The sequence below is a fragment of the Salvelinus fontinalis genome, chromosome 31 (assembly GCF_029448725.1).
Source record: "Salvelinus fontinalis isolate EN_2023a chromosome 31, ASM2944872v1, whole genome shotgun sequence".
Classification (NCBI taxonomy): Eukaryota; Metazoa; Chordata; class Actinopteri; order Salmoniformes; family Salmonidae; genus Salvelinus; species Salvelinus fontinalis.
In genome coordinates this window covers 22,482,436-22,508,500 of record NC_074695.1, presented here as the reverse complement: position 1 = coordinate 22,508,500, position 26,065 = coordinate 22,482,436, and the positions used below count along the sequence as shown (strand labels likewise).

Below are 26,065 nucleotides of genomic sequence, written 5' to 3'. Positions count from 1 at the left end.
AAAAAGCAGAAGATGGTAAATAACATTAATCACAATAGTTAGCCCATGCAAATTAGTAGGAATATATTTAGCCTAATTGGTAATAAATATGACGTGGGGGAAAGTCGTGATCCTAGTCAGGCTTTTGTTTGTCAATTCCAGATTAAATATAGGTCTTCATGTGTATCAAATCTGTAGGCAATTGTGGACTAAATCAATGACTAACAGCTTAAATGTTCAGGCTTCATCAGGTTCCGTTTAGTCTAAGGATATGCGTAAGAACGCAACTGCACTGAAATGAATAGCCTGATTCAATGGGATTCTCCTGAATAATACATGTTTTTATCTGTTAAAATGTTTGGTTGATGCATAGACTCATACCTGTTACGAGTCCCGCCGAGGATGGTGCCTCTTCCCGTTCGGGCGGCGCTCGGCGGTCATCGTCTCCGGTCTACTAGCTGCCACCGATCCCCTTTTCTGTTATCCTTTTAGTTTGTCTAATTTGTTTCACCTGTTGTGTGTTTAGATTAGGGGTTATTTAAACCCAGTTTGCCCGCTCCCTTTTGTGCGGGCTTGTTTTTCTGTTTCGTGTTTGTGGTGTGTATTTTGTGGATTTTGTTACTCTATTGACTTTGGACATTTTCTCTTTACGCGCCCAGTGTTTAGTGGGGCGTCACCGGTTTATAGGTGATTACGTCAAGGAAATAAAATTCCACTTTTTTTTTTGAAAGAGATTCCTGCTCTCTGCACCTGACTCTTGTTTCCACCACTGGAATTGTTACAGAAGCCCGCACCAAGAATAATGGAGTCAGCAGAAGCAGCAACCACCCCTCTCCCATCGATGGAGGAGCGTGTCCAGCATCACACCGCCGTTCTCCATCGGATAGGGACGGCAATGGACATGATGATGGAGAGGATGGAACGATGGGAGAGGAGTGGTATCCCGACTACAACCCCAGCTCCTTCCCAGACGGCGCAACCTTCCCCATCAACGTCAGCATCAGGTTCGGGTGCATTGCCTCTTGCGCTCCCAAGGGAGTACGATGGAGCGGTGGCTGGGTGCCAGGGGTTTTTGCTCCAGTTGGAGCTCTACTTGGCCACTGTTCGTCCGACTCCCTCTGGAGAGGAGAGTGTTAGCCTCCTCATCTCCTGTCTGACGGGTAGAGCCCTGGAATGGGCTAATGCGGTCTGGAACGGCCCAGACTCGGTTCGAGACAACTACCCAGAGTTCACTCGCCGCTTTCGGGCCGTATTTGACCACCCTCAGGAGGGCCGAGCGGTGGGTGAGAGACTGTTCCACCTCAGACAGGAGACGAGGAGTGCGCAAGACTTCGCTTTGGAGTTCCGGACCTTGGCTGCTGGCGCGGGGTGGAATGACAGGGCCCTGATGGACCATTATAGATGTAGCCTTCGGGAGGACGTCCGTCGGGAGCTAGCTTGTCGAGACACTACGCTCTCTCTCGATGAGTTAATTGACATGTCTATACGACTGGACAACCTGCTAGCTGCCCGCGGGCGTTCAGAGGGGGTCCTGTCCGTTCCACCTCCCAGTCCTCCCGCTTCAACCCCGATGGAGTTGGGAGGGGCTGCATCTAGGGGGGCCAGAGGAGGTGGCTTCTCTTGCACCTATTGTGGCAGGAGAGGACACACTTCAGACCGGTGTTGGAGGAGCGCCTCTGGGAGTGGAGATGGCAGGCGGAATACTCCTCGATCACCCCAGGTGAGTAGGCACAAGACTCACCCAGAGCTTCCTGTCGGTCACATGTTTTTGGTTATTTTTTTCCCTGCGTTTTTCCCTTCTCTCCAGCATAAGGCGCTCGTAGACTCAGGCGCAGCTGGGAGTTTTATGGATCGCGGTCTAGCCCGTAAGTTGGGTATTCCGTTGGTGCAGATAGACCCTCCTTTCCCTGTGCACTCCTTAGATAGCCGACCACTAGGGTCAGGGCTGATCAGGGAGGCCACGATTCCGCTGGACATGGTAACACAGGGGAATCATAGGGAGCAGATTAGTTTCTACCTTATTGATTCACCTGGGTTTCCAGTGGTGTTGGGGGTTCCTTGGCTAGCCATTCACAATCCCCTCATTTCCTGGAGACAGGGAGCTCTTCAGGGGTGGTCAGAGGAGTGTTCAGGTAGGTGTGTGGGAGTTTCCATCGGTGCCACCTCGGTGGAGAGTCCAGACCAGGTTTCCACTGTGCGCATTCCCCCAGAATATGCCGATTTGGCTATCGCTTTTAGTAAAAAGAAAGCGACTAAATTACCACCTCATCGACGGTGGGATTGTGTGATAAACCTCCAGGTGAACGCTGCACTTCCCAGGAGTCATGTGTACCCCTTGTCACAGGAGGAGACGTTGGCTATGGAGACATATGTCACGGAAGCTCTGAGACAGGGGTTCATTCGGCCCTCCATGTCACCCGTCTCCTCGAGTTTCTTTTTTGTGAGAAAGAAGGAGGGAGGTCTGCGTCCGTGCATTGATTATCGAGGTCTAAATTCAATCACAGTGGGATTTAGTTATCCGCTACCTCTCATCGCTACGGCGGTGGAATCATTCCACGGAGCACGTTTTTTCACAAAACTGGATCTTAGGAGCGCGTATAATTTGGTGCGTATTCGGGAGGGAGACGAGTGGAAAACAGCGTTTAGTACCACATCAGGCCACTATGAGTACCTCGTCATGCCGTATGGGTTAAAGAATGCTCCAGCCGTTTTCCAATCCTTTGTAGATGAGATTCTCAGGGACATGCACGGGCAGGGTGTGGTAGTGTATATTGATGACATCCTGATCTATTCTGCTACACGCGCCGCGCATGTTTCCCTGGTGCGCAGGGTTCTTGGGAGGCTGCTGGAGCATGACCTATACGTCAAGGCTGAGAAATGTGTGTTTTCCAAACAAGCCGTTTCCTTCCTGGGTTATCGCATTTCCATGTCAGGGGTGGTTATGGAGTGTGATCGCGTTAACGCCGTGCGTAATTGGCCGACTCCAACCACGGTAAAGGAGGTGCAGCGGTTTTTAGGGTTTGCCAATTACTACCGGAGGTTTATCCGGGGTTTTGGCCAAGTGGCGGCCCCCATTACCTCACTGCTAAAGGGAGGGCCGGTGCGTCTACAGTGGTCGGCCGAGGCTGAGAGAGCTTTTAACCAGTTGAAGGCACGTTTCACTGAGGCTCCCGTGTTGGCACATCCGGACCCTTCATTAGCGTTCATAGTGGAGGTGGATGCGTCCGAGGCTGGTGTTGGAGCCGTGCTATCACAGCGCTCGGGCACGCCACCGAAGCTCCGTCCCTGTGCTTTCTTTTCTAAGAAGTTGAGTCCGGCGGAGCGGAACTATGATGTGGGGGACAGGGAGTTACTAGCTATGGTAAAAGCCCTGAAGGTGTGGAGACACTGGCTTGAGGGGGCTAAGTACCCTTTTCTCATCTGGACTGACCATCGCAATCTGGAGTATATCCGAGAGGCGAGGAGATTGAATCCGCGTCAGGCGAGGTGGGCCATGTTTTTTACTCGTTTTAGATTTACGATCTCTTACCGACCAGGTTCCCTCAACACAAAGGCCGACGCGCTGTCTCGTCTCTATGACACGGATGACCGGCCCATCGATCCGACTCCCATCCTTCCCGCCTCATGTCTGGTGGCTCCGGTGGTATGGGAGGTGGACGCGGACATCGAGCGGGCGTTGAGGGTAGAACCTGCGCCGTCCCAGTGTCCGACTGGCCGTAGGTACGTACCGCTTGGTGTTCGTGATCGATTGATTCGGTGGGCTCACTCAATACCTGCTTCGGGTCATCCGGGGGTGGAGAGGACAGTGCGTGGTCTTAGAGGGAAATACTGGTGGCCCACCTTGGCTAAGGACGTGAGACTCTATGTCTCCTCCTGCTCGGTATGCGCTCAGAGTAAGGCTCCTAGGCACCTACCAAGGGGGAAGTTACAACCCCTTCCGGTTCCACAACGGCCATGGTCTCATCTATCAGTAGATTTTTTGACGGATCTTCCTCCGTCTCAGGGGAACACTACCATTTTGGTCGTTGTGGATCGGTTCTCTAAGTCCTGTCGTCTCCTCCCATTGCCTGGTCTCCCTACGGCCCTACAGACTGCGGAGGCTCTATTTACCCACGTCTTCCGGCATTATGGGGTGCCGGAGGATATCGTATCTGATCGAGGTCCCCAGTTCACGTCCCGGGTATGGAGGGCGTTTATGGAGCGTCTGGGGGTCTCGGTCAGCCTTACCTCTGGGTATCACCCCGAAAGTAATGGGCAGGTGGAGAGAGTGAACCAGGAGGTGGGTAGGTTTCTGAGGTCGTATTGCCAGGACCGGCCAGGAGAATGGGCGAGGTACGTCCCGTGGGCGGAGTTGGCCCAGAACTCACTCCGCCACTCATCTACGAACATGTCGCCCTTCGAGTGTGTACTGGGGTACCAGCCGGTCCTGGCTCCGTGGCACCAGAGCCAGACTGAGGCTCCTGCGGTGGAGGAATGGGTACAGCGCTCTAGAGAGACCTGGCGAGCGGTCCAGGACTCTCTTAAGCAGGCCAGTGAACGGCAGAAGAGGAGCGCTGACCGCCACCGCAGTGAGGCCCCTGTGTTTGCACCAGGGGACAGGGTCTGGCTCTCGGCCCGAAACCTGCCCCTCCGCCTGCCCTGCCGGAAGCTGGGGCCGCAGTGTGTGGGGCCATTTAAAGTCCTGAGGAGGATAAACGAGGTGTGTTATAGGTTACAACTTCCCTCTTACTATCGTATTAACCCCTCGTTTCATGTGTCTCTCCTCAGGCCGGTGGTAGCTGGTCCCCTGCAGGAAGGTGAGGTACCGGAGGTCCCTCCTCCCCCTCTCGACATCGAGGGGTCCCCGGCGTATAGGATCAGAGCCATTCTGGACTCAAGACGCCGGGTGAGGGGCCTGCAGTACCTCGTGGACTGGGAGGGGTACGGTCCGGAGGAGAGATGCTGGGTACCGGTGGGGGACATCTTGGATCCGTCCCTGTTGAGGGATTTTCACCGCCTCCATCCGGAGCGCCCTGCTCCTCGTCCTCCGGGTCGTCCTCGAGGCCGGAGTCGGCGCGCTGCGGGAGCCGCGCGTCGGGAGGGGGGTACTGTTACGAGTCCCGCCGAGGATGGTGCCTCTTCCCGTTCGGGCGGCGCTCGGCGGTCGTCGTCTCCGGTCTACTAGCTGCCACCGATCCCCTTTTCTGTTATCCTTTTAGTTTGTCTAATTTGTTTCACCTGTTGTGTGTTTAGATTAGGGGTTATTTAAACCCAGTTTGCCCGCTCCCTTTTGTGCGGGCTTGTTTTTCTGTTTCGTGTTTGTGGTGTGTATTTTGTGGATTTTGTTACTCTATTGACTTTGGACATTTTCTCTTTACGCGCCCAGTGTTTAGTGGGGCGTCACCGGTTTATAGGTGATTACGTCAAGGAAATAAAATTCCACTTTTTTTTTTTAAAGAGATTCCTGCTCTCTGCACCTGACTCTTGTTTCCACCACTGGAATTGTTACAATACCGATTCTAATTTTTGGGTATTTTGCATTAGGCATAGCTCTACATTGCAGAACATTTAATAAACCATCCACATTTTCCTGTGATGTTTAGGCTGCGCAAGACCTTCGATAGCCTAGTAGACTGCGGAAATAATCGTGTAGTTTATTATTGTTATAGCCTAGATTGCTTTATAAAATCTGGACTGTTGCTTTTCCTATGGCTAAGCAAACAAGTGGTTGCATATGCTTTTTGCAAGTCTCTGTAACAAGGCCTGTATCCTCACATACCCACTCAATTCGAACCCTGCCTTTAACCACAACACATCTCCACAGAAATGTATAGACGAAGGATTGCATGGTGACTGATTGTGTCTGTTAATCCGGTAAACTGGGAAGTGGGGGGAAAACAAGGTCAAATCATGACATCAGTGATTTTCAGGTCAAAGAAAGATGCCAGAGATTCCGAGTTGGATAACTGTTCAAAACAAAAATCCCAGTCTGGGTTCATTTTTCCCCCCAGAGTTCCCAGTTGTCTTGAACGCACTGAAGTCGGAAGTCAGAGATTGCTGACTTCTGAGTTTTGAATGCACCGCTAGAGACCTAGATTGCGGTCCAAACACTTAAAAGACACACCCTCGTTTTATGCCTTTTGGGGATTCCCCGTCGCCATCTTGGAGGGTGGTCCAAATGATTAGCCAAGCTAGAGAAGTTTGTAACGTAATCCCCTCAGACCTCATTTTAACCGGCTTTGCGAGTGTACAATTATGTTCATTCCGGGGCCTGAAACTCCCCATAATTCAAATTGTGACGATTGTACATCCGCTAAGAAAAGTCAGCGTAAATTTAAAAACAACATCAATGGAGAAGTCAACATACAAGTGTAAGTAAAAACGAATGCAAATAAGTTAGAAATTTTGCTACTACGTAAAAAGTAAATATGTTTTTGTTTGGTTATCTTCTGGATAATGTAGAAATAAACATCTTCCTTCAGAAGTTCCAGCTAGGCAGGCTAACGTTGGTTAGCTAATTAATTTTCTAGCTATCATACAGTAGGAGTATATTAACAATTATATATTTAATATAAGTATACATGCATTCATAATTGACTGTAGCGCATATAAAGCACCCACAAGCTACTGGTGGCTGAAAACACAATCATCATGGGATGAACCAGTGATGAATTTCAGGCCAAGGGTGGTCCATTTAAAAATCATTCGTTCGTCTTGCCCTGTAAGTATATACTCGTTAGACGTCATGATGCGTCCACTTAATTTGAGGGCTGAGGGGATAGGGTTTGTCTTTTAAGTGTTTGGACCGCAGCCCTAGGCTACCTCCAACAAAGAAAAGGAAAGGGGTATACCTAGTGAGTTATTCAACTGAAATGTGTCTTCCGTATTTAACCCAACCCCTCTGAATCAGAGAGGTGTAAGGGGCTGCCTTAATCGAAATCCACGTATTAGTCACCCGGGGAACAGTGGGTTAACTGCCTTGCTCAGGCAAAATGACAAAAAAAGTTAATCTTGTAGCTTTGACCTAGCAACCTTTCGGTTACTAGCCCAACGCTCGAAACACTAGGCTACCAAGAAGCCGTTGTGTTCGTATTGATGCGAGAAATAGGCATATCTACACAGTAATGGTGGCTGCAATATCAACTAGCCTAATAAGTTTTGCATTGAGGTGACAGTCCTATTTTAGCTAAATCAACAAATGAAATTGATGAACTAAACAGACACTTAAACTAACACGTAACACATGTAGACGTTTTTAAGATCATTCATAATACTCTTACATGCAAACTCAGATAACTATGTGACGTGACAGTGACACATTACGCAACTTGAACAAAAAGTCTACATGACGTGTACGTGTCACGTGACGTGAACGCGTGGGCAGTTTGACGCCTTAGAAACAAACTTTGACAGTCCATGTTAATTCATGGCATTATTTTATGACGCTAGGAAGACGTTAAGTGACTTGGTGAGAGGTATCAGTAGCATCACAAGGCTTAATTCTGGCATGAATCACCCCCCATAGGCAGTAGTGCTACATATGTATCCTACATAGACTAATAAAAACGTGTTTGTGTGTGTATCCTGTAGCCTACAGTACATCCGATACTTGAAACTTGTCAAAAAAACTTTCAAATTGTATATTTTAAAAACTTTTCAACAAGTTTAAAATAACATTTATATTTTAATACAATTAAGTTATATGGGTATTTGAATTACTAGGCATTTTCTGCCATCTGCTGGTGCCATTTAAAAACAACAAGCTGTGGCCATGGGATGACATGGGTGACAACAAGCCAGCGGCATGAGCGAAGATGGTAGATAAATGAAGATATTTCACCAAGGCTGTTTACCACTGGGTGTGTAGACACCAATGCAATAGCAGCTGGGTCTGGTCTACTTAGTTCATTAACTTTCCTTGAAGAAAGAAAACAGCGAGTGGGGTGTCTCACTTTCTCTTCTGTCTCTGGCGTGAGTTGTGTGTGGCACACACAAGGTCAAAAGTCAGCTACACCCATACATTTAGGGTGAACTGTTTAGGAACGAGCAGATAGTTATATGCATCAAATATACATGAATGTGCATTCTTTATAGATACAAAAATAAAAACAAACATAATACTTAGCTCCATTTGAATCCTGCCAGATAATGTGCCATATCCTGATCGAAAATAATTGTAAAAAATTATTTTGGAGGTGTGACACTTCTTCTCATCCTTCCCTCCCGCTGTCTCTCACACCATCAGCCACCTCTGATTATTGAGTTGTGCTCCTTTATAAATGCTATACCCTATACATTCATATATTTCTCTTCTAAATCTCTTTTAAATCAGCTCTGTTGGAGTCCTTAGCACAAATCATTTCAATTTCAACTAAATACTTTATTAAAACATGCTCTTTAAACCGCCAAAAAAATGAAATTAATCAGATGGCCCTTGACTAAAACAGTCTATGAGTTGTAAAAAAGTAAATGTCACCGGCCGCTTGCGCCACCTTCATTATCATACCATTATCATACCATTATCATACCATTATCATACCAGAGGCCATGGCCCTGACGTCAGAGACCTCTGTTAATTAAATAAACAATTGCAAATGGTGACGTACTTTTGTTGCAAAATGTTACCTTCTATGAACACACCCCGTCTGTCTCTCTAGCGTCTCAGCCAATGACTACGTCTGCCTGTGTCTTGGCCTATTTAGGATCCATAATAAATAGAAATAGGAGGATTTATTGCAGGGCTAGGCAAAAGTGAAATTCACAAATATAACGTCTTGCTAGAACAAGCTTGGCCATTGAGCAGTTTGAGAATCAATTAATGACCCATGGCAAATCCTACACTGGCTTAAACTGACTTCAAATGCCATCTGGGCCAAGGGGCCTTCTGGAGCCGTAAATAAATACTTTATAGACAGGTAACTGCAAAATAATGGAAATACTTAGGTAAATGAGGGATACAAAGTGTATTGAAAGCAGGTGCTCCACACAGGTGTGGTTCCTGAGTTAATTAGGCAATTAATATCCCATCATGCTCAGGGGCATGCATAAAAATGCTGGGAAGGCCATTACTCTGACCATTATTTTGGCGACCATGTTGCCCCCATAGGATGACAATGCCCTCATCCACAGGGCACGAGTGGTCACTGAATGGTTTGATGAGCATGAAAATAATGTAAACCATATGCGCCCTCCCCAAAATAAATAATCAAAATAATCCTGAACCATTTTGCTCATAGCTACTTTATTGAGGAAAAGTGTACTTACTATGCCTGTGATATGTGGTTGTCCCACCTTGATATCTGTAGATGAAAGCACTGACTGTAAGTCAATCTGGATAAGAGCATCTGCTAAATGACTCAAATGTAATGGCCATCTCAGTCACCATATCACGATAGTGTCACATCTCTCCAATAGAGTTCCAGACACTTGTAGAATCTATGCCAAGATGCATTGAAGCTGTTCTGGCTCATGGTGGCCCACCGCCCCATTAAGACAATGTATGTTGGTGTATCCTTTATTTTGTCAGTTACCTGGATCTCCATAACTTCCATTCTCATTTCCTTCTGCTGTATTAATTGACCATTTCAGTCCCAACATTGTATTGTAGGATGAATATCAAAATTGATATCAGGGATAATGTTACATGTGTTATGTGATTTAATATAAGAACAGTATGCATACATTTTTACATCAGCCCCAATGCAACTGACGAATAGTCCAAATAATCCAACGTGAGACATGACACCTGCTCCAGAGGAGTAACACTGACTAATATTCATAAACACCTCCATCCTCATGTAGGGTGTATGACCTATTAGGCTACAGGATATAATGCCCAACTAACTGCTTTCAATGCATTTTTTAAATCAACAAAATCACATTGTACAGTGACCAGGGAGTCATGTGTTTGGATGGGTAGCCGAGGTGAGGGAGATAAATGCTATTCCATAAAGCCTGTAAGTCACGCATTCAGTCGGTTCATTTGATGTAAGTGAAGTCACGTAGCAGGTTAATTAATTCATCAAATTAACAGTAAATTCTCTGCCCTTGTCTCTCCACCTGGTCCCCCTCCACAGATGAGCAGGGCATTTTAAACACCTGGGCAAATCTGATTTGACCTTCTGTTCTGGTATAATTTCTTTGAGACCTAGTTGATCTGTCAACGTGTGATTGTGTCTGAGAACTGAAGCAGTGTTAATATTGAATGTGTAATATGCGGTTTGATTATGGTGACAATGTTCCATACACTTTACACCATCAAAGTGTAGCTGCTACTTAAGTTATTTCTCATGAATCCCCATGGTTGGATTAAGATAAACACAATTGTAAGTGTTGACTGTGTTTTGACTGTGTTCAGTATCCGTGGAGGATGGAGGAGCAGGTAGTCCAGACGAGCTGTCTTTCTCTGAGCAGACGTATCTTCCCCAAGCTGGCCCTGGACTCAGATACTCATCCCTACTGTCTGGAGATCTCATCAGAGACGGTGAGATCACACAAACTAGTTGGTATTGTGTCTAAACAGTTACACCAAGAGAAGTATCACAACATTCTCTCTCACCCTTCGTCTCTCTTAGGTCTCAGTGTAGCTGGACTACTGGAAAGACAGATGAAGAAAGATGTGAGTTTTTAAACTGAAAGATGATAAGGAGCATATATTAAGCTCCTATCACATTTTGTTTTGGGAGTAGCGGTTTCATGAAGCATGAACTACTACAGCGGTAATTGTTCTCTGTTTCAGGAGTGGCTGGAGAAACAGAGTCACCTCAACACCTTCAGCCGCTTCTTTGGCATCAGGAAGCAGTCTAGGAAAAGAAGAGGTGCCTCAGAGTGCTTCTGGAAGTACTGTGTCTAACCCAGTCAACCGTCCATAGAGAAATACATTCACACCATGCATTATGATGAAGAGATGTGGCTTGTACTGAGACACAACCCCTCTCTTGCACACAACAAAGCATACAGATGCGCACATATGTACATGCATGCATAATGTACATTCACACACAGGAAAACACACACACATAAGGACACTACACACAGACAGGGATGGACTGAATGGATATCACACAGGTTGATATATGTTACAGTATGTTTGCAGACTATTTTGTTTTTATCCCTGTCCCACCTGTGTGTTTAAAATGTTCACTGTTTGATGTTACTGAGCAAACGTGACCTGCATGAAGAACTAAATGGCTGTGCTGTATATTAAATACAAATAAAATCTTCTACTTGGAAAAGCTCTCCGTTGGATGTCTGGTCCCTGGGAAATTACTCATTGAACTACCAAATGCATTTATGCAGTCTGTGATAAAATAAACATTGACATCTCTTCAAGCAAAAAGACCACATGAAGAACATAATATAATGCCCACAGTCTTTATTTGAGTCATAAGGGGATGTGATTCATTGTAGAAGACATGCAAAGGAGTCGTACTGTTCACTGTAGGTCTGAGAAGCAGACATTTGGCAGATCCGATTAGTCAGAAAATGATACTGTGGTATAATCTCATTGTTTTGTAAGACAGTCCATCAACCCCGGACACGATTCATCCGCTCCATTGGAAAAGCAGGCGGATACTTTGTATTAGACCTTCTGGACAACGAGAAGTAGAGCGGTGAAGGGAAGAAGGGAGGGAGAGGAGAGAGAGATTGTGTGAGAAAGAGAGATTGTGAGCGAGAGAGAATATGAGAGTTTGAAGGAGAGAGAGAGAGTTAGGAGAGAGAGAGAGTTAGGAGAGAGAGTGAGAGTTAGGAGAGAGTTAGGAGAGAGAGAGTTAGGAGAGAGTTAGGAGAGAGAGAGAGAAAGAGAGACTTAGAAGGAGAGAGAGAGTTAGAAGGAGAGAGAGTTAGAAAGAGAGAGAGAGAGTTAGGAGAGAGTTAGAAGGAGAGAGAGTTAGGGAGAGAGAGAGTTAGGAGAGAGAGAGAGTTAGGAGAGAGAGAGTTAGAAGGAAAGAGAGAGTTAGACGGAGAGAGAGTTAGGAGAGAGAGCGAGAGTTAAAAGGAGAGAGTTAGAAGGAGAGAGAGTTAGAAGGAGAGAGAGAGAGTTAGGAGAGAAAAACAGAGTTAGAAGAGAGAGAAAGAGAGTTAGAAGGAGAGAGAGAGAGTTAGGAGAGAGAGAGAGTTAGGAGAGTTAGAAGGAAAGCGGGAGTTAGAAGGAGAGAGAGAGTTAGAATTAGAGAGAGCAAGTTAGGAGAGAGAGAGTTAGAATAGAGAGAGAGAGAGTTAGAAGGAGAGAGAGAGAGAGATAGAAGGAGAAAGTTAGAAGGAGAGAGAGAGTTAGGGAGTGAGAGAGTTAGGAGAGAGAGAGTTAGAAGGAGAGAGAGAGAGTTAGGAGAGTTAGAAGGGAAGAGGGAGTTATAAGGAGATAGAGAGAGTTAGGAGAGAGAGAGTTATGAGAGAGTCAGTTAGAAGGAGAGAGAGAGAGAGTTAGAAGGAGAGAGAGAGTTAGGAGAGAGAGAGAGTTAGAAGAGAGAGAGAGAGCGAGATAGGAGAGAGAGAGATAGAAGGAGAAAGTTAGAAGGAGAGATAGAGTTAGGGAGAGAGAGAGAGAGTTAGAAGGAGAGAGAGGGAGTTAGGAGAGAGAGAGTGTTAGAAGAGGGAGAGAGTTAGAAGGAGAGAAATAGAGAGTTAGAAGGAGAGAGAGAGAGGGTTAGGAGAGAGAGTTAGAAGAGAGAGAGAGTTAGAAGGAGAGAGTTAGAAGGAGAGAGAGTTAGGAGATAGAGAGAGTTAGAAGGAGAGAGTTAGAAGGAAAGAGAGAGAGTTAGGAGAGAGAGAGAGAGTTAGAAGGAGAGAGAGAGTTAGAAGGAGAGAGAGAGTTAGAAGGAGAGAGAGTTAGGAGAGAGAGAGAGAGAGTTCGGAGAGAGAGTTAGAAGGAGAGAGAGAGTTAGGAGAGAGAGAGTTAGAAGGAGAGAGAGAGTTAGGAGAGAGAGAGTTAGAAGGAGAGAGAGATAGTTAGGAGAGAGAGAGAGTTAGAAGGAGAGAGAGAGAGTTAGAAGGAGAGAGAGAGAGAGTTAGGAGAGAGAGAGTTAGAAGGAGAGATAGTTAGGAGAGAGAGAGTTAAAAGGAGAGAGTTAGAAGGAGAGAGAGAGTTAGAAGGAGAGAGAGAGTTAGAAGGAGAGACAGCTAGGAGAGATAGAGAGTTAGAAGGAGAGAGAGAGAGAGAGTTAGAAGGACAGAGAGAGAGAGAGTTAGAAGGGGAGAGAGAGAGTTAGGAGGAGAGAGAGAGTTAGAAGGAGAGAGAGAGAGAGAGTTAGGAGAGAGAGAGAGTTAGAAGGAGAGAGAGTTAGGAGAGAGAGAGTTAAAAGGAGAGAGTTAGAAGGAGAGAGAGAGTTAGAAGGAGAGAGAGAGAGAGAGAGTTAGAAGGAGAGAGAGCTAGGAGAGATAGAGAGTTAGAAAGAGAGAGGGAGAGAGTTAGAAGGAGAGAGAGAGAGAGTTAGAAGGGGAGAGAGAGAGTTAGGAGTGAAAGAGAATTAGAAGGAGAGAGAGTTAAGAGAGAGAGAGTTAGAAGGAAAGAGAGAGTTAGAAGGAGAGAAAGAGTTAGGAGAGAGAGAGAAGAAAGAGAGTTAGAAGAAAAGAGAGAGTTAGAAGGAGAGAGAGAGTTAGGAGAGAGAGAGTTAGAAGAGAGAGAGTTAGAAGGAAAGAGAGAGAGTTAGAAGAGAGAGTTAGGAGGGAGAGTTAAGAGAGAGAGAGAGTTAGAAGGAAAGAGAGAGCGTTAGAAGGAGAGAGAGTTAGGAGAGAGAGTTACAAGGAGAGAGAAAGTTAGAAGGAGAGAGAGTTAGGAGAGAGTGAGAGAGAGTTAGAAGGAGAGAGAGAGTTAGAAGGAGAGAGAGTTAGGAGAGAGAGAGAGAGAGTTCGGAGAGAGAGTTAGAAGGAGAGAGAGAGTTAGGAGAGAGAGAGTTAGAAGGAGAGAGAGAGTTAGGAGAGAGAGAGTTAGAAGGAGAGAGAGATAGTTAGGAGAGAGAGAGAGTTAGAAGGAGAGAGAGAGAGTTAGAAGGAGAGAGAGAGAGAGTTAGGAGAGAGAGAGTTAGGAGAGAGAGAGTTAAAAGGAGAGAGTTAGAAGGAGAGAGAGAGTTAGAAGGAGAGAGAGAGTTAGAAGGAGAGACAGCTAGGAGAGATAGAGAGTTAGAAGGAGAGAGAGAGAGAGAGTTAGAAGGACAGAGAGAGAGAGAGTTAGAAGGGGAGAGAGAGAGTTAGGAGGAGAGAGAGAGTTAGAAGGAGAGAGAGAGAGAGAGTTAGGAGAGAGAGAGAGTTAGAAGGAGAGAGAGTTAGGAGAGAGAGAGTTAAAAGGAGAGAGTTAGAAGGAGAGAGAGAGTTAGAAGGAGAGAGAGAGAGAGAGAGTTAGAAGGAGAAAGAGCTAGGAGAGATAGAGAGTTAGAAAGAGAGAGGGAGAGAGTTAGAAGGAGAGAGAGAGAGAGAGAGTTAGAAGGGGAGAGAGAGAGTTAGGAGTGAAAGAGAATTAGAAGGAGAGAGAGTTAAGAGAGAGAGAGAGTTAGAAGGAAAGAGAGAGTTAGAAGGAGAGAAAGAGTTAGGAGAGAGAGAAGAGAGAGAGTTAGAAGAAAAGAGAGAGTTAGAAGGAGAGAGAGAGTTAGGAGAGAGAGAGTTAGAGGAGAGAGAGTTAGAAGGAAAGAGAGAGAGTTAGAAGAGAGAGTTAGAAGGAGAGAGAGTTAAGAGAGAGAGAGAGAGTTAGAAGGAAAGAGAGAGCGTTAGAAGGAGAGAGAGTTGGGAGAGAGAGAGAGTTACAAGGAGAGAGAAAGTTAGAAGGAGAGAGAGTTAGGAGAGAGTGAGAGAGAGTTAGAAGGAGAGAGTTGGGAGAGAGAGAGTTAGGAGAGAGAGAGAGAGTTAGAAGGAGAGAGAGAGTTAGAAGGAGAGAGCGAGTTAGGAGAGAGAGAGTGAGGAGAGAGAATTAGGAGAGAGAGAGAGTTAGGAGAGAGAGAGAGTTAGAAGGAGAGAGAGAGTTAGGAGAGAGAGAGTTAGAAGGAGAGAGCGAGTTAGGAGAGAGAGAGAGTGAGGAGAGAGAGTTAGGAGAGAGAGAGTTAGAAGGAGAGAGAGAGAGTTAGGAGAGAGTTAGAAGGAGAGAGAGAGTTAGAAGGAGAGAGCGTGAGAGTTAGAAGGAGAGCGAGAGAGAGAGAGAGTTAGAAGGAGAGAGTGAGAGTTAGGAGAGTGAGTTAGAAGGAGAGATAGGGAGAGTTAGAAGGAGAGAGAGAGTTAGAAGGAGAGAGAGAGTTAGGAGAGAGAGAAGGATAGAGAGAGTTAGAAGGAGAGAGTTAGGGGAGAGAGAGTTAGAAAGAAAGAGGGAGAGAGTTAGAAGGAAAGAGAGAGTTAGAAGGAGAGAAAGAGTTAGGAGAGAGAGAGAAGAGAGAGAGTTAGAAGAAAAGAGAGAGTTAGAAGGAGAGAGAGAGTTAGGAGAGAGTGAGTTAGAAGAGAGAGAGTTAGAAGGAAAGAGAGAGAGTTAGAAGAGAGAGTTAGAAGGAGAGAGAGTTAAGAGAGAGAGAGTTAGAAGGAAAGAGAGAGCGTTAAAAGGAGAGAGAGTTAGGAGAGAGAGAGAGTTACAAGGAGAGAGAAAGTTAGAAGGAGAGAGAGTTAGGAGAGAGTGAGAGAGAGTTAGAAGGAGAGAGTTGGGAGAGAGAGAGTTAGGAGAGAGAGAGAGAGAGAGTTAGAAGGAGAGAGATTTAGGAGAGAGAGAGAGTTAGAAGGAGAGAGCGAGTTAGGAGAGAGAGAGTGAGGAGAGAGAGTTAGGAGAGAGAGAGAGGTAGAAGGAGAGAGAGAGTTAGGAGAGAGAGAGTTAGAAGGAGAGAGCGAGTTAGGAGAGAGAGAGAGTTAGAAGGAGAGAGAGAGAGTTAGGAGAGTGAGTTAGAAGGAGAGATAGGGAGAGTTAGAAGGAGAGAGAGAGTTAGGAGAGAGAGAGTTAGAAGGAGAGAGAGAGTTAGGAGAGAGAGAGTTAGAAGGAGAGAGAGATAGTTAGGAGAGAGAGAGAGTTAGAAGGAGAGAGAGAGAGTTAGAAGGAGAGAGAGAGAGAGTTAGGAGAGAGAGAGTTAGAAGGAGAGATAGTTAGGAGAGAGAGAGTTAAAAGGAGAGAGTTAGAAGGAGAGAGAGAGTTAGAAGGAGAGAGAGAGTTAGAAGGAGAGACAGCTAGGAGAGATAGAGAGTTAGAAGGAGAGAGAGAGAGAGAGTTAGAAGGACAGAGAGAGAGAGAGTTAGAAGGGGAGAGAGAGAGTTAGGAGGAGAGAGAGAGTTAGAAGGAGAGAGAGAGAGAGAGTTAGGAGAGAGAGAGAGTTAGAAGGAGAGAGAGTTAGGAGAGAGAGAGTTAAAAGGAGAGAGTTAGAAGGAGAGAGAGAGTTAGAAGGAGAGAGAGAGAGAGAGAGTTAGAAGGAGAGAGAGCTAGGAGAGATAGAGAGTTAGAAAGAGAGAGGGAGAGAGTTAGAAGGAGAGAGAGAGAGAGTTAGAAGGGGAGAGAGAGAGTTAGGAGTGAAAGAGAATTAGAAGGAGAGAGAGTTAAGAGAGAGAGAGTTAGAAGGAAAGAGAGAGTTAGAAGGAGAGAAAGAGTTAGGAGAGAGAGAGAAGAAAGAGAGTTAGAAGAAAAGAGAGAGTTAGAAGGAGAGAGAGAGTTAGGAGAGAGAGAGTTAGAAGAGAGAGAGTTAGAAGGAAAGAGAGAGAGTTAGAAGAGAGAGTTAGGAGGGAGAGTTAAGAGAGAGAGAGAGTTAGAAGGAAAGAGAGAGCGTTAGAAGGAGAGAGAGTTAGGAGAGAGAGTTACAAGGAGAGAGAAAGTTAGAAGGAGAGAGAGTTAGGAGAGAGTGAGAGAGAGTTAGAAGGAGAGAGAGAGTTAGAAGGAGAGAGAGTTAGGAGAGAGAGAGAGAGAGTTCGGAGAGAGAGTTAGAAGGAGAGAGAGAGTTAGGAGAGAGAGAGTTAGAAGGAGAGAGAGAGTTAGGAGAGAGAGAGTTAGAAGGAGAGAGAGATAGTTAGGAGAGAGAGAGAGTTAGAAGGAGAGAGAGAGAGTTAGAAGGAGAGAGAGAGAGAGTTAGGAGAGAGAGAGTTAGGAGAGAGAGAGTTAAAAGGAGAGAGTTAGAAGGAGAGAGAGAGTTAGAAGGAGAGAGAGAGTTAGAAGGAGAGACAGCTAGGAGAGATAGAGAGTTAGAAGGAGAGAGAGAGAGAGAGTTAGAAGGACAGAGAGAGAGAGAGTTAGAAGGGGAGAGAGAGAGTTAGGAGGAGAGAGAGAGTTAGAAGGAGAGAGAGAGAGAGAGTTAGGAGAGAGAGAGAGTTAGAAGGAGAGAGAGTTAGGAGAGAGAGAGTTAAAAGGAGAGAGTTAGAAGGAGAGAGAGAGTTAGAAGGAGAGAGAGAGAGAGAGAGTTAGAAGGAGAAAGAGCTAGGAGAGATAGAGAGTTAGAAAGAGAGAGGGAGAGAGTTAGAAGGAGAGAGAGAGAGAGAGAGTTAGAAGGGGAGAGAGAGAGTTAGGAGTGAAAGAGAATTAGAAGGAGAGAGAGTTAAGAGAGAGAGAGAGTTAGAAGGAAAGAGAGAGTTAGAAGGAGAGAAAGAGTTAGGAGAGAGAGAAGAGAGAGAGTTAGAAGAAAAGAGAGAGTTAGAAGGAGAGAGAGAGTTAGGAGAGAGAGAGTTAGAGGAGAGAGAGTTAGAAGGAAAGAGAGAGAGTTAGAAGAGAGAGTTAGAAGGAGAGAGAGTTAAGAGAGAGAGAGAGAGTTAGAAGGAAAGAGAGAGCGTTAGAAGGAGAGAGAGTTGGGAGAGAGAGAGAGTTACAAGGAGAGAGAAAGTTAGAAGGAGAGAGAGTTAGGAGAGAGTGAGAGAGAGTTAGAAGGAGAGAGTTGGGAGAGAGAGAGTTAGGAGAGAGAGAGAGAGTTAGAAGGAGAGAGAGAGTTAGAAGGAGAGAGCGAGTTAGGAGAGAGAGAGTGAGGAGAGAGAATTAGGAGAGAGAGAGAGTTAGGAGAGAGAGAGAGTTAGAAGGAGAGAGAGAGTTAGGAGAGAGAGAGTTAGAAGGAGAGAGCGAGTTAGGAGAGAGAGAGAGTGAGGAGAGAGAGTTAGGAGAGAGAGAGTTAGAAGGAGAGAGAGAGAGTTAGGAGAGAGTTAGAAGGAGAGAGAGAGTTAGAAGGAGAGAGCGTGAGAGTTAGAAGGAGAGCGAGAGAGAGAGAGAGTTAGAAGGAGAGAGTGAGAGTTAGGAGAGTGAGTTAGAAGGAGAGATAGGGAGAGTTAGAAGGAGAGAGAGAGTTAGAAGGAGAGAGAGAGTTAGGAGAGAGAGAAGGATAGAGAGAGTTAGAAGGAGAGAGTTAGGGGAGAGAGAGTTAGAAAGAAAGAGGGAGAGAGTTAGAAGGAAAGAGAGAGTTAGAAGGAGAGAAAGAGTTAGGAGAGAGAGAGAAGAGAGAGAGTTAGAAGAAAAGAGAGAGTTAGAAGGAGAGAGAGAGTTAGGAGAGAGTGAGTTAGAAGAGAGAGAGTTAGAAGGAAAGAGAGAGAGTTAGAAGAGAGAGTTAGAAGGAGAGAGAGTTAAGAGAGAGAGAGTTAGAAGGAAAGAGAGAGCGTTAAAAGGAGAGAGAGTTAGGAGAGAGAGAGAGTTACAAGGAGAGAGAAAGTTAGAAGGAGAGAGAGTTAGGAGAGAGTGAGAGAGAGTTAGAAGGAGAGAGTTGGGAGAGAGAGAGTTAGGAGAGAGAGAGAGAGAGAGTTAGAAGGAGAGAGATTTAGGAGAGAGAGAGAGTTAGAAGGAGAGAGCGAGTTAGGAGAGAGAGAGTGAGGAGAGAGAGTTAGGAGAGAGAGAGAGGTAGAAGGAGAGAGAGAGTTAGGAGAGAGAGAGTTAGAAGGAGAGAGCGAGTTAGGAGAGAGAGAGAGTTAGAAGGAGAGAGAGAGAGTTAGGAGAGTGAGTTAGAAGGAGAGATAGGGAGAGTTAGAAGGAGAGAGAGAGTTAGAAGGAGAGCGAGAGAGAGAGAGAGTTAGAAGGAGAGAGTGAGAGTTAGGAGAGTGAGTTAGAAGGAGAGATAGGGAGAGTTAGAAGGATAGAGAGAGTTAGAAGGAGAGAGAGAGAGTTAGGAGAGAGAGAAGGATAGAGAGAGTTAGAAGGAGAGAGTTAGGGGAGAGAGAGTTAGAAGGAGAGAGAGAGTCAGAAGAGAGAGAGAGTTAGAAGGAGAGATCGAGTTAGGAGAGAGAGAGTGAGGAGAGAGAGTTAGGAGAGAGAGAGAGTTAGAAGGAGAGAAAGAGAGTTAGGAGAGAGAGAGTTAGGAGAGAGTTAGAAGGAGAGAGAGAGTTAGAAGGAGAGAGCGAGAGAGTTAGAAGGAGATCGAGAGAGAGAGAGTTAGAAGGAGAGAGTGAGAGTTAGGAGAGTGAGTTTGAAGGAGAGAGAGAGAGAGTTAGAAGGAGAGATAGAGTTAGAAGGAGAGAGAGAGTTAGGAGAGAGAGAGAGAAGGATAGAGAGAGTTAGAAGGAGAGAGTTAGGAGAGAGAGAGTTAGGAGACAGAGAGTTAGGAGACAGAGAGTTAGAAGGAGAGAGTTAGGAGAGAGAGAGTTAGGAGAGAGAGAGTTAGAAGGAGAGAGAGTTAGGAGAGAGAGAGTGAGGAGAGAGAGTTAGGAGGAAGTGAGAAAGAGAGGAACAGAGAAACAGAGAGAGTCATCAACAGTAATTAAGATTGAACATTTTAATATACATGGTGTATGAAAATGAATTATCCTTATATTGACCACTTAGAAGTGCACATTACATAATACTACAGTAATAATATTTCTAAATGTTGTTGTGTTTGTCTTTCTGACCTGCTGCTGCCTTGTTCAGCGTAAGGTCTGTTGTACATAGAGGCACCCATCCTTGGGAGATCTCTCTTCTCCAGCTCAGCACTGGGCCATGCTGCATCCTCTCTGGTTGTCTCCAGCATGGGCCCCTCTTCACCTCCTGGCACCCGATAACCCACTGACTGGAGGAGCTCCAAAAGCTACCGGAGGGAGGGAGGGAGTAGAGAAGGGAGGGAGAGAGTAGAGAAGGGAGGGAGGGAGTAGAGAAGGGAGGGAGTAGAGAAGGGAGGGAGGGAGTAGAGAAGGGAGGGAGGGAGTAGAGAAGGGAGGGAGGGAGTAGAGAAGGGAGGGAGAGAGTAGAGAAGGGAGGGAGGGAGTAGAGAAGGAAGGGAGGGAGTAGAGAAGGGAAGGAGGGAGTAGAGAAGGGAGGGAGAGAGCGAGGAAGGGAAGAAAACATCAAATGACACTGTGGGTCAGAAGTTCCTTGCCTAGGAAACATGTTTACACAAGCTAGCTAGAGACGATAATCTATTCAATGAAGCAGTTTATATAGTTTAACCACCGTTGTCCCATGACTTGAGCCAGCAAGTTTATGGTTAATGTAATCCGTGTTCATTAACAAGATTTGAGTCAGGATAAGCTCAGTCTCACCTCAATCAGAGTGTCTGAATCGGTCTGCAACGACTTGCAATCACATATCCAGAGAGACAGCAACAAAAGTGTCAGTATTCCCAGCTTCATCATCTCTCCTATGACACACAGAGGACCATCTCAAATCCTTAATCCTCACTACAACGTATAGGTTAAAAGGTATTCCCTATAGGCCTTCTAGCCAACCTAAGATCTGGGAATTAAGTACAATCTAAACCATTACTTTCAAATACATTCAGTAGATATAAGAACCCAATAAAGTCCCACCTTCTGAGTCACCGGTGTGTTGCTGATTATGTTGCAGTACAGCGTTCCACGGAAGTTGAGTGAAGCCTCGGTACACCAACATTTGTTTTATAGTCTCCCCCTGATTCTGCCCTGACCAATCCCTGATGCTTCTGGGTCGTCTCCACACTAAACCACTGTCCTGCATCATAACCTTTTGATCATATTGAATATTGGTACTGCATTGTTGAGGGAGCTTGCAAGTAAGCATTTCACTACGTTGTTTATAACTGCTGTAAACTGTGTGCATGAAGAATACATTTTGATTTGATAACCCCCAGGCAAGTGATCTCTCAGCCCCTCACTGCTCTGCTGATGTGACACTGCCGCATCCCCCATGAATCTACAGCAGACAAAAAGAAGAAACACACACACACACACACAAGGAGGCCATTCCACGAAAGTTGTGCCTTGTGCGACCCTTTGATATTATAAGTAGAAATTGTGCACCAATATAGAATTTTAAAAACCTGTTATATTCAATGAAGTGCCCTTTAATAAAGACCACATGGAGAATTCAATAAATCTGAATTCAGGATTTTTACATGTCCCTCCGTGCACCCTCATTGTAAAGCCCTAGATATTTTGTTTCTTTGACAAAGTTATTTCTGAATGGTATTATTTATTTCATGTGATTAGTGATTCATTTTAAGGTTAAAAAAATACCTGTCCCTTATTTTAAGGTCACCCCTGTTACATGAACTAAACTCTTGTTTTAATATGGTGAAACTATTCCTTTAAAAAATGTTTTTCAAAATAAACATCTAATAGTCAAATCATAGTGTAGAAGCAGGTGAGCTAGTTCTACTCTTTTTGAAAATGTTCTGGTGTTTTGTGGTGGAAAACTGAGTGTTAACCATTGATAGAGAGGCTAGAAATGTTTTAACAATGTTCTGGTGTTTTGTGGTGGAAAACTGAGTGTTAACATTTACCTTTACATTTTAGTCATTTAGCAGACGCTCTTATCCAGAGCGACTTACAGTAGAGTGCATACATTTTATTACATTATTACATTTTACATTTTTATTACATTTTTTTACATACTGAGACAAGGATATCCCTACCGGCCAAACCCTCCCTAACCCGGACGACGCTATGCCAATTGTGCGTCGCCCCACGGACCTCCCGGTTGCGGCCGGCTGCGACAGAGCCTGGGCGCGAACCCAGAGACTCTGGTGGCGCAGCTAGCACTGCGATGCAGTGCCCTAGGCCACTGCATGTTAACCATTGATAGAAAGGATAGAAAAGTTTTAACAATGTTCTGGTGTTTTGTGGTGGAAAACTGAGTGTTAACCATTGATAGAGAGGCTAGAAATGTTTTAACAATGTTCTTTTGTGAAGCTTGCATTCAATTGCCCCTCCTTGTTGCACACGACAAGTATCCATTTCCCCTGTTACAAGATGAAATCGTCAACCCTGTTACGGTCAACCCTGTTACAAGATGAAATCGTCAACCCTGTTACGGTCAACCCTGTTACGGTCAACCCTGTTACAAGATGAAATCGTCAACCCTGTTACGGTCAACCCTGTTACGGTCAACTATTATTGGCTCTTAATAGTCACTTGCTATAGTATTTTTGAGATGGAAAACATGTTTTTTATTAAGTTGAACATGTGCTCTTTACGACAGAATGTTACAATTTGTGGAAATTACATTTTTCCCCCCAAGTTACACATCTCAAAAGGTACCGAGTTGGTGGAACGACCCAGCTATTCTCCTTCTTCATCCCGCACTGAAGAACTGCAGTCATCAGTAGTGACATTGATTATAATAATAATTTGGTGGGCGCTTATATTTATCCTATTTCACACATTACTAGCGTGTATTAATACTCATGTGTGTATTGGAAATGTGTTCTTTGTGTATCCTAACTCACTGAGACACATTGACTGTGACTATGATATGACTGTACTACACCAGTGGCTCAGAATTTAGAATTACATTAAGTTGGACCTCTGGATCAGTTAGTCCACTCAGCTTTGATCCAATGACTAGCTTTACTGCCTGGGCTGGGCAGTATCTGAGGTAACCGTGTCTGTGAGGATGCTTTGTCAACAGCGATGCCCTTTGAGTTAGAATAACACAGGCGTTTTTATTGCCAAATTCAACTCTACTAAATAGGATAATGCCCTTAATGGGTGTAAAGTGAGTATCAGATAGCCGGAATTGCATTATTAATGATATTACCCAATATATGTGAATTGATTGCCATCTATCTTCAGAGCTTGTGCTGTTAGGTGACCTAAACTGGGACATGCTTAACACCCCTGCCATCCTTCAATCATCTAAGCTTGATGCCCTCAATCTCACACAAATTTTCAATGAACCTACCAGGTACAACCCCAAATACGTAAACACGGGCACCCTCATAGATATCATCCTAACCAGCCTGCCCTCCAAATACACCTCTGCTGTCTTCAACCAGGATCTCAGTGATCACTGCCTCATTGCTTGCGTCCGTAATGGGTCTGCGGTCAAACGACCACCCCTCATCACTGTCAAACGCTCCCTAAAACACTTCAGCGAGCAGGCCTTTCTAATCGACCTGGCCCGGGTATCCTGGAAGGATATTGACCTCATTACATCAGTAGAGGATGCCTGGTTATTCTTTAAAAGTGCTTTCCTCGCCATCTTAAATAAGCATGCCCCATTCCAAAAATGGGGAGCCAGGAACAGACATAGCCCTTGGTTCACTCCAGACCTGACTGCTCTTGACGAGCACAAAAACTTCCTGTGGCATACTGCATTAGCATCGAATAGCCCCTGCAATATGCAACTTTTCAGGGAAATTAGGAACCAATATACACAGGCCGTTAGGAAAGCAAAGGCTAGCTTTTTCAAACAGAAATTTGCAACCTGTAGCACAAACTCCAAAAAGTTCTCGGACACTAAAGTCCATGGAGAATAAGAGCACCTCCTCCCAGCTGCCCACTGCATTGAGGCTAGGAAACACTGTCACCACCGATTTATCCGCGATAATTGAGAATTTCAATAAGCATTTTTCTACGGCTGGCAATGCTTTCCACCTGGCTACCCTTACCCCGGTCAACAGCCCTGCACCCCCCACAGCAACTTGCCCAAGCCTCCCCCATTTATCCTTCACCCAAATCCAGATAGCTGATGTTCTGAAAGAACTGCAAAATCTGGACCCCTACAAATCAGCCGGGCTAGACAATCTGGACCCTCTCTTTCTAAAATGATCCACCAAAATTGTTCAACCTCTCTTTCGTATCATCTGAGATCCCCAAAGTTTAGAAAGCTGCTGTGGTCATCCCCCTCTTCAAAGGGGGAGACACTCTAGACAAAAACTGCTATAGACCTATATCTATCCTACCCTGCCTTTCTAAGGTATTCGAAAGCCAAGTTAACAAACAGATCACCGACCATTTTGAATCCCACCGTAACTTCTCCGTATGCAATCTGGTTTCCGAGCTGGTCATGGGTGTACCTCAGCAACGCTCAAGGTCCTAAACGATATCATAACCTCCATCGATAAGAGACAATACTGTGCAGCTGTATTCGTCGACCTAGCCAAGGCTTTCGACTCTGTCAATCACCACATTCTTATTGGCAGACTCAACAGCCTTGGTTTCTCAAATGACTCCCTCGCCTGGTTCACCAACTACTTTTCAGACAGAGTTCAATGTGTAAAATCGGAGGGCCTGTTGTCCAGACCTCTGGCAGTCTCTATGGGGGTGCCACAGGGTTCAACCCTCGGGCCGACTCTTTTCTCTGTTTACATCAATGATGTTGCTCTTGATTCTCTGATCCACCTCTAAGCAGACGACACCATTCTGTATACTTCTGGCCCTTCTTTGGACACTGTGTTAAATAACCTCCAGATGAGCGTCAATGCCATACAACTCTCCTTCCTTGGCCTCCAACTGCTCTTAAATGCAAGTAAAACTAAATGCATACTCTTCAACCGATCGCTGCCCACACTTGCCCGCCCGTCCAGCATCACAACTCTGGATGGTGACTTAGAATATGTGGACAACTACAAATACCTAGATGTCTGGCTAGACTGTAAACTCTCCTTCCACACTCACATTAAGCATGTCCAATCCAAAATTAAATCTAGAATCGGCTTCCTATTTCGCAACAAAGCATCCTTCACTCATGCTGCCAAACATACCCTCGTAAAACTGACCATCCTACCGATCCTCGACTTCGGTGATGTCATCTATAAAATAGCCTCCAACACTCTACTCAGTGAATTGGATGCAGTCTATCACAGTGCCATCCGTTTTGTCACCAAAGCCCCATATACTACCCACCACTGCAACCTGTATGCTCTCGTTGGCTGGCCCTCGCTTCATATTCGTCGCCAAACTCACTGGATCCAGGTCATCTATAAGTCTTTGCTAGGTAAAGCCTCGCCTTACCTCAGCTCACTAGTCACCATAACAGCACCCACCCGTAGCACGTGCTCCAGCAGGTATATTTCGCTGGTCATCGCCAAAGCCAATTCCTCCTTCGGCCGCCTTTCCTTACAGTTCTCTGCTGCAAACGACTGGAACGAACTGCAAAAATCCCTGAAGCTGGAGACTCATATCTCCCTCACTAGCTTTAAGCACCAGCTGTCAGAGCAGCTCACAGTTCACTGCACCTGTACATAGCTCATCTGTAAATTGTCACGATCGTCTTCTTGAGAGAGATTGGACCAAGGCGCAGCGTGTGCAAAATACATCTTCTTTTATTGAGAAGAGAGAGAAAACACAAAACGAACACTATATATAAACTAACAAAACAACAAACGACCGTCTAGCCATAGACATAACTAGACAACCTCACTCTTCTCTACCCCATACACATACAACACCCCTAGACTAGACAAAACACACAAAGACAACCCACCCCAACTCACGCCCTGACCAACTAAATAAATAACAGAAAAAGGAACAATAGGTCAGGAACATGACATAAATAGCCCATCCAACTACCTCATCCCCATACTGTTATATATTTTATTTATTTTGCTCCTTTGTTATATGTTATATATCTTATTTAATCACTCCAGTGTTTAATTGCTATATTGTAATTATTTTGCCACTATGGCCTACTTATTGCCTTACCTCCCTTGTCCTACTGCATTTGCACACATTGTATATAGACTTTTCTATTGTATTATTGACTGTATGTTTGGATATTCCATGTGTAACTCTGTGTTGTTGTTTGTGTCGCACTGCTTTGCTTTATCTTGGCCAGGTCGCAGTTGTAAGTGAGAACTTGTTCTCAACTAGCCTACCTGGTTAAATAAAGTTGAAATAAATCACATTTTTATAAACTTACAACAGTGCATGTACAATTTGAACTTATAGCACTAAAACTATACAGCGTTAATATAGAGCAGCTGGTAGGCAGCTGATTGGCTGTGGGTTATTATAACAAAATGTGGCTATAGTACAGGCATTGATGCACTGGATGATACAGTAGAAGAAAAAGGAGGCAAAATCACAC

The 26,065-nt window shown here is 45.2% G+C and overlaps 1 protein-coding gene across 1 annotated transcript; it reads left to right on the top strand.

The window, feature by feature from the left end:
• Positions 1-903: 903 nt before the first annotated feature.
• Positions 904-11,181, top strand: LOC129829922 (prepro-urotensin II-beta-like). The gene is made up of 4 exons (XM_055891939.1): positions 904-1,030; positions 10,316-10,441; positions 10,533-10,576; positions 10,697-11,181. The coding sequence occupies exons 1-4, from the start codon at positions 904-906 to the stop codon at positions 10,808-10,810; spliced, it is 411 nt and encodes a 136-aa protein (XP_055747914.1). The 3' UTR covers positions 10,811-11,181.
• Positions 11,182-26,065: the final 14,884 nt, after the last annotated feature.

Excerpts from the sequence above, each read along its gene's own strand:
- LOC129829922 (XM_055891939.1), top strand. The coding sequence starts at position 904 with ATGGGAGAGGAGTGGTATCCCGACTACAACCCCAGCTCCTTCCCAGAC. Across the intron at positions 1,031-10,315 it reads CAAGGGAGTACGATGGAGCG|TATCCGTGGAGGATGGAGGA; the intron begins GTGGCTGGGTGC and ends GACTGTGTTCAG. Across the intron at positions 10,577-10,696 it reads AAAGACAGATGAAGAAAGAT|GAGTGGCTGGAGAAACAGAG; the intron begins GTGAGTTTTTAA and ends TCTCTGTTTCAG.